The sequence below is a fragment of the Pelobates fuscus genome, chromosome 8 (assembly GCF_036172605.1).
Source record: "Pelobates fuscus isolate aPelFus1 chromosome 8, aPelFus1.pri, whole genome shotgun sequence".
Classification (NCBI taxonomy): Eukaryota; Metazoa; Chordata; class Amphibia; order Anura; family Pelobatidae; genus Pelobates; species Pelobates fuscus.
The window spans coordinates 71,007,735-71,016,430 of NC_086324.1; the positions used below are offsets into that span (position 1 = coordinate 71,007,735).

The window sequence follows — 8,696 nt, forward strand, 5'->3', positions numbered from 1 at the left end:
TCCTGTAAGTTTTCTTGTAATTGTCCTATTTATAGGTAAACCCCCCCTCTCATATTATTGTAAAGAGCTATGGAATCTGTTGGCGCTATATAATGGCGACAATAATACTACTACACGTGCTGCTACCCACACTGTTATACACATACACTTCTACACATACTATTACACATACTGCTACCCACAGTTCTACACATGCACATACATACTGCTTACCACACGGTGCACATACAGACACACCTACATCAGCTACACACACTACTACACAAGCTGCTGCTCGCGCTGTTACAAACACACACTGCTACCCCAGCCAAATGACTGCAACATTTTAAACAACGATTACTGCAGACCACTTCTTTTCCAATATATTTAGATATTCTCATTTTCAAACGGATGCTTCATGCAAGATACAGTATCTACTATAAAGTGGATCAGAATAATTTCAAGCTGATTTTAAGAATGTTACAGTAACATATGTGGACTAAAATCAGAATCCCTAAAAAAGAATTCCATTGTATTTTTTTTTTTTTTTTAACATGTCACACTTAATTTAGGCTGTTCTCTAAGAAAGATAGACTCCTACCCAATATTCCATAGAGAGAAGATTTGTGCAGTGAGGCATGGTCTATACACAAAAACTGCTTTGTTACGCTAAAGTTGTTTTGGTGACTACAGTGTCCCTTTAACATGCAATAAAGTTAACTCTTATATGGTCTCTTAGACAACTAGTGCTAGCAGTAAAACTTTAAATGCAATTTATAATTATTTTTTAATTATTACGTATTTTGTGTGAAAAGAGTCCTGCCACTGCTTAACTACAATCAGGCCATGCCATATAAAATACTTTGTTTTTTAGAAAGATTTCCCTCACAATGGGATCCATATGGACGGAAGAATCAGAAGCCTAACCCTCGATGGGAGGAGGAACACTGGGATTCTCGGAGCTGGCAATAAATCTAATGGTTATTTCATTGCAAATTATTTCACTACCTTTCCTTTTTCAAATAGTTTCTTACTGGTTAGTCGTTTCTCATGAACTCACATGAAAAATGATGTGTATGGTGCTTTGAAGTCAAAGGTCTATGCATGAAATTCTTTCATTTAACTTCATATATTATGTGTATTTTGCGATGCAACCACATGTACAGTGTGTGAATGCATGTGTTTGTGCATATGTTAGCAGTGGCGTACTAAGGGGGAGGCGGGGGGGGGGCGGTCCGCCCCGGGTGCCATCAGGCAGGGGGGTGCCACCAGGGCTGGCCAGGCTTGCTATTCTGTGAGCTCTGTGGCTGCACCGGGTGCTGTAGCAGCAGGGGCACCAGGCAGCCGACACAGCTCACACGCAGGGGCTGGAAGCAGGAAACCTGACAGAGATTTGGGGGCGGAGCTAAAACGACCGTGGAGGCGGAGCCAAGCCGGATGCGGGGGTGGAGCTACTTACTGATCACACAGAGGGGAAGCAGGAAAGAGTCCCTGCTTCCCCAACTACAGCACAGGAGGGACTGAATCCACTCCTCCTCCAGCCCAAGCTTACTGTAAGTGAGAGAGTGTGTCGTGTGCTGTGTGTAACTGTGATTGTGACTGTCTTTGACTGTGTGTGTGTGCTGTGTGTAACTGTGATTGTGACTGTCTTTGACTGTGTGTGTGTGCTGTGTGTAACTGTGATTGTGACTGTCTTTGACTGTGTGTGTGTGCTGTGTGTAACTGTGATTGTGACTGTCTTTGACTGTGTGTGTGTGTAACTGTGATTGTGACTGTCTTTGACTGTGTGTGAGTGTGTAACTGTGATTGTGACTGTCTTTGACTGTGTGTGTGTAACTGTGATTGTGACTGTCTTTGACTGTGTGTGTGTAACTGTGATTGTGACTGTCTTTGACTGTGTGTGTGTGCTATGTGTAACTGTGATTGTGACTGTCTTTGACTGTGTGTGAGTGTGTAACTGTGATTGTGACTGTCTTTGACTGTGTGTGCTGTGTGTAACTGTGATTGTGACTATATTTGACTGTGTGTGAGTGTGTAACTGTGATTGTGACTGTCTTTGACTGTGTGTGTGTGCTGTGTGTAACTGTGATTGTGACTGTCTTTGACTGTGTGTGAGTGTGTAACTGTGATTGCGACTGTCTTTGACTGTGTGTGAGTGTGTAACTGTGATTGTGACTGTCTTTGACTGTGTGTGTGTGTGTGTGACTGTCTGTGATTATGTTGTGTGTATGTGTGGCTGTCTGCCTGTGTGATTGTCTGCCTCTGATTGTGTGTGTGATTGTCTGTGACTGTGTGTGTGTGTGTGTGTGAGTGACTGCCTGTGACTGTCTTGTGTGTATGTGTGACTGTCTGCCTGTGATTGTGGGTGTGACTGTCTGTGAATCTGTGTGTGTATGTGTGACTGTCTGCCTGTGTGATTGCCTGCGTGTTTGACTGTCTGCCTGTAACTGTGTGTGAGTGACTGTGTGTGGGACTGTGTGCATCTGACTGTGTCTGACGGTCTTCGCCCTGCAGTGAGCCGGCAGCCAGGATATGATGTCATCGCGGCCTCGGCATCATTACAGGGCGTGCGATGGAACTGTGCAGAAAGAGCACAGAGATCCCAGCAGCAACCACTGACCACCAGGGACTGAGGATCCACTCCAGCCCTTCTAGAGCAAGGTAGGGAGGCAGGGTGGACCTCTTAATTACTAAATGTGTGTATGTATGTAATGTTTGTGTGTGTATGTGATTGTACTTCTGTGATTGTATGTGTGTGGGTCAGTGATTGTGTTTGTGTAAATCTGTGATTATGTGTGATTGTGTGTATCTCTGCGTATGTGTTTAGTAGATAGCTCCCTTATTTCCTGTCCTTAAATATTGCAATCCCACATAAGGATAACAAATAAGGGATTTATCTGCTAAACAACTGAAAATAAGAAAAGGGCATTTTTTTATCCTTTAGCTGTTTAGTAGATCATTCCCTGAATTGGTGCCCGTATGTGAGATTTCCATATTTAAAGATACTAAATGAGGGTGCTGTTTAGCAGATAGCACCTTATTTGGTGTCCTTAAATATGGCAATCCCACAAAGGATAGCAAATAGGAGTTATCTGCTAAACAAAGATTGAAATTAAGAGGTGTCAGCCAGCCCACAACAAGAAATCTGGGTGGCTAATGTGAATAATATGCAAATGTGTAGTCAGATGCCAGCATGCAGAACACAGCATGCTGGCATCAGACAGCCAATGGCAGCATATTACCCCACCCCCAAGTGAAAATTTGTACTGCTCTCCCCCTCCTGTTTTGACTGTGGTATCTTATGTGCCCCCCCCCCCCCCCCCATAGATATTGTTCCTAGAGTCGCCACGATGTCTGCATGTGTGTCAATGTGTATATGTGTGTGACTGTGTTTGTGTGTATATGTATCTGCATGTGTGTATGTCCGTGTATGTGTATATGTGCAGACATCTAAAAATCTCGCCAACACTACACACAAATACACTCATGCATTTCAACGTCAACACTACATACACACCCCACCATTATATATAACCATACCACTGCATTCAAATACCACACAACACACAAATGCATGCTTGCATTCAAACGCCAACACTACATACAAACACACCGCTGCATTCACTCACATATACTCCATACAAAAACATGCATACATTCAAACACACAAACACTGCTTAGTGCTAAATACATAAAAAAAATGGTTGTTTTTATATTTAAATTTGAGGGGGGGGGGGGGGGGAAGGGGCAGGGGGGGTCCCAAAAATAGGATCCGCCCTGGGTGCCAAATGCTCTAGGTACGCCCCTGTATGTTAGTATTAGGCAGATTTACTGAGAAGCAACATATACCAGATCAGTGACAAAAGAGTCTATCTCCACTAAGTTTCTCAAGCTTCTTTTGGAACCAAAAATGTCTAATTCAATAATTCTGGGGTTGCAACCTAGCTGGCATATTAGACTTTCTGGCCAGTGTTGGTGTAGCGGCAACACCGGCAGACTGGAGCAAGTATTTCAACTTGCTATTTAACATTGCGGGTATACACACATCCTCCCCACTCACACATAGTATACACACACTGCAGCACAGACAGTAAACACACAATGACACACATTACTGTACACACAATCAGATATATACACACAGTTACACTCAGTGCAACAGACACAGTACACACACACACACAAACATAGTATACACACACTGTTGCACACACACACTACCACACAACAAGGGCATTCCTAGGTTCCAAAATCACCTTGGGCTTGATCCCAAAGGAAAATTTGATGACCATATTCTGACAGAGAGATGGGAGTATATCATGACATATCCCCTCCTTTCTATGTAATGTATCGTCCTGTCTACCCATTAATAGTGTGCTGCTGATACTCTGTGATCTTAAAGAAAGTGTAGCTTGAAACAAGCATTTTCTGACCAGCCAAAATCTCTCCACACTACCTAACTGACAGAGGAATACGTAGCAAAGTTCTTTTCCTCAGCACCCCCTACTGACTGACACCTGAGGGGCACCATCCCCTCTCCTTATGTAGCCTGATGTAGCATTACACTACTGGTCTTCCTTTTTGTAACAGGATGCTGCTTTGACAAAAATTCTAAATTAAAAAAAACAAACCTAATATCCGCTGCCTCCTCTACCAAATGTAGTAATCCCGGGTGAGCCCCACATCTGCGGCTTTAGCCCCCCTGCCCCCCAGCAACGCCTATGCTACACACACAAATACTACACATATGCATTCTACAAACCGACATACACAGATATATGCATACACTCACATACGAGTACTTAAGGAGCTAAGTGGGGACATAAGTGAACCTCTGTATTTAATCTTTCAAGATTCTTTTGTTTCAGGTATTGTACCGGAGGATTGGAGTAAGGCAGATGTTGTTCCTATTTTTAAAAAGGGTTCAGAATCCTTGCCTGGAAATAGACCTGTGAGCTTAATTTCTGTGGCGGGGAAAATATTTGAAGGGCTATATTCAGGAATTCATTGGGAAGAACTTTGTTATTAGCAATAATTAGCATGGTTTTATGAAACATAGGTCATGTCAAACTAACCTAATTGCATTCTACAAATAAGTAAGTAGAAATATAGATCATAATGTTGCAGTAGATGTGATCTACTTGGATTTTGCCAAGGTATTTGATACGGTTCCTCACAATAGGTTAGTGTTCAAACTAAATGAAATTGGTCTAGACGAATATTCTTGTTCTCGGGTATAACATTGGCTTAAGGATAGAGTACAACGAGTTGTCATTAATGGTAAATTTTCAGGCTTGACAAAAGTGGTAAGTGCTGTCCCTCAGTTTTCTGTTTTGGGACTGCTTCTATTTAACATATTTATAAATGATCTTGAAATAGGCATTAAAAAAACATGTTTCGGGGCGGGGCCTGACCGCCGACGGGATCAGACGTGCTCTGTCTGAGCTCCCGCTTCAGGGCCCGAAAGCCGGTGCAAATTGAAGGTCAACCGCGACTAAAACACCACACAGGTGCCCATACTGACCCCCAGAAGCTGGGGTAAGCGGGGATACCGCCTAAGACCCGGTCCGGCACCGACAGTAACCCGACTGGGGCCCGGAGCTCGTTGGAGCTTGAGCCGGGACGAGACGGCCGCTCTCCTGGGTCTCCGGCCGGCGTCTCGCTTCCCCCCCCCCTCTGGACCGGGGGGGTCATCCCGGTCTGCAAAGGCACCTAAAAGCGTACCAACCTGTGACGAAACAACCGTCCTGGCGAGGAACATCCACCGGGCGACAAACCAAGATGGCCGCCGCACGCCAACCATGTGCGCGACCGACCTGATTGAAGGGAACAGTCAGACGACCACCATGAAAGTCTGCCCTAGGCTGACCATGCTGAGCAGAAAAAGGTACAGGCTGCAGGCAAATACCAGGGAGCAAAGGGGTATACACATAACGGGACCCCACGAGACCACCCCTCTAAAACAGAACCACAGGGGCCACCAGACCCTAAAGCTGCCAGCCCAGACACGACAAGCCAGAGGGACAGAACACCAAGCCCTCCTCCCTGCCTCCAGCTAGAACTGGCCCACCATACCAGCCCAGGCCTACTACAACCACCGCCATATGCCAACGAACAGCGCAGGATGACACCACAGCACCACCAGGGCACAAGCGGCACGTACCAAGCACACACTGCAGTGAGAACCACAGGAGAACTGCTCAAATCCTGCTCAACCTGATGGACTCATGTAACTAAGCCTGCATCCATGGACTCTGACTTAAACCTGTTATTATCTGCCCTAGAGTTGAATCCTAATATGCTCAGCCAGACACACTACCTACAGTGCCTACAGCATTTATACACTGTATTAAGCGAGGAACTCAAACAAGAATGCCACACTAGCAAACCTTAGGGCTCAGACACCCACTTCAACTAATGAAAAGCGTTATCATATTTAACCCTAATGTAAAGCTGCATAGAATGTTATACCTGAGGCATTCCCGTAACCTATGATTACACTTAAGCTTGAACACTTATGCTTGTTTACTCACTCAGTGCCCAGGGCACATACGTCAGTTAAGATAGCCTGTGTACTAAGCCATAGAGTTTTTTTTCTTAACTACTGACAACTATTACTCCACTATTGTGATTTGTCTGTTATTACACTACAAAAAATGTGCAATTCCTACTAATGCCATGTTACTGATATCCTATGTTTGTCTTGCAATGCTTGATAGTGCTGTTGTGGCATATGAAGCTTGACTGTACACTCTTGCACGATAAAAATAAAGAATTAAAAAAAAAAAAATAAATACATGTTTCAGTGTTTGCAGATGGCACAAAACATTGTAAAGTAATAAAATATAAGCAGGATATTGCTTTGCTGCAGATGGATTTGGATAGATTGGGGGACTGGGCACTAAAGTGGCAGATGAAATTTAATGTAGAAAAATGCAAATGTATGCACTTTGGGGTCAAGAATGCACAAGCAACCTACACCCTAAATGGTAGTGAATTAGGGATAACCACACATGAGAAGGATTTGGGAATTGTTATAGACAACAAATTAGGCAGCAATATGCAATGTTAATCTGCAGTTGCTAAGGCCAGTAAGGTTTTGTCATGTATAAATAGGGGCATAAATTCTCGTAATTAAAATATAATTTTGCCTCTTTATAAATCGCTGGTAAGACCACACCTTGAATATGCTGTGCAATTTTGGGCACCTGTTCTAAAGAAGGATATCATGGCACTAGAAAAAGTGCAGAGACGAGCTCCAAAATTGATAAAAGGAATAGAGCATTTCAGTTACAAAGAAAGGTTAAAAAATGTAAATCTCTTTAGTTTGGTAAAACGGCGCCACAGAGGGGATATGATAACATTATACAAATATATTTGGGGCTCGTACAAACCATTATCTGGAAATCTATTCATAAACAGGGCTATACATAGGACACAAGGTCACGCATTTAGGCTGGAAGAAAGGAGATTTAATCTAAGGCAAAGAAAAGTTGTTGTTTTTTACAGTAAGAGCAATAAGGATATGGAATTCTCTGCCTGAAGAGGTAGTTTTATCAGAGTCCATACAGATGTTTGAACAGTAATTGGATAAACACTTGCAAAAACATAACATACAGGGATATAATTTCTAATTAGTGGGGTAATAGCTGCTTGATCCAAGGAGACATCTGACTGCTGTTTTGGGGTCAAGAAGGAATTTTTTCCTAGTTTGTTGCAAAATTGGAAGCGCTTCAGACTGGGTTTTTTTGCCTTCTTTTGGATCAACAGCAAAAACATATGTGAGGAGCGCTGAACTTGATGGACGCAAGTCTCTTTTCAGTTATATAACTATTCAACGTGTGTATACAGCATTTTTTGTTAGACATTTTTATGTAGGCGTTTTTTTCAGGTTTGTGTGGCTGAATGCCTACACTTGAGAATTCTGTATCTACGGGTACTCATGATATAAATCCAGCCCTGGGGGGGACAAGGTCAGGTGGAAGGGTGCAGATTGCTCACTGGGCCAGCATTATAAGAGTTGAAGCCATTTTAAGAGGTGAAGCAGATTGTCAGGTGATCCAGAGTGCAGTCCGTATAACCGTTTAGAGGCCCCATATGTCCTGTCCACAAGTTGGGTTCAATCACCCGAAGTCCAGGACAGATACAAGTCAGTCATCATTAATGTGAAAGCTTAATAAAGAGTTGTCTAATGGTCTCCGAGTTGAAGCCCTCCAGCACTGGTCCTTCTGCCAATGACAGAGTGTATGAATGGTCAAATCTCTCATTCCTCTATAATGAGTTTACCTTTTGTATTACATCTTCCTAACTCTGTCCATCTATTACAATCTCCTGTTTTAGCTTCTAATCATGTATAATTAATTGCTTAATTTATCTTTTTATAGATGAAAACATTTTTCTCCATACAACTCTGGATGGATGAATTTGCATGTCTTTACAGATATCAGAATTTTAACAGAAAAGTGAACTTTCTGAATAATTGTACAATAAAATACACCAAAGCACTTTCAAGGATAATCTCCTTTCAATTCCAAATAAACGACGGAATTCACATTGCTATCACATACAAACAGTCACTGGTCCCACACACGTTGCACACTATAATTTCCAGCATTGCCTGCAAGTACGGTTGCTAGATCCACCATATTTTTCTTAATACATAGACAGGATTATTATTCACTAAAGTGAAAATTGTAAGGGAATCTCAAATAATTTAA

At 42.8% G+C, this 8,696-nt stretch overlaps 1 protein-coding gene across 1 annotated transcript in view; it reads left to right on the forward strand.

Annotated features, from left to right (window-relative positions):
* Positions 1-8,490, forward strand: part of LOC134570767 (secreted phosphoprotein 24-like) — a 35,638-nt gene extending 27,148 nt beyond the window's left edge. The window contains exons 6-7 of the mRNA XM_063428735.1: positions 854-959; positions 8,364-8,490. Of these exons, the coding sequence (XP_063284805.1) occupies positions 854-951 (98 nt within the window). The 3' untranslated portion in view covers positions 952-959; positions 8,364-8,490. The remainder of the gene's footprint in view (positions 1-853; positions 960-8,363) is intronic.
* The last annotated feature ends 206 nt before the right edge of the window (positions 8,491-8,696 follow it).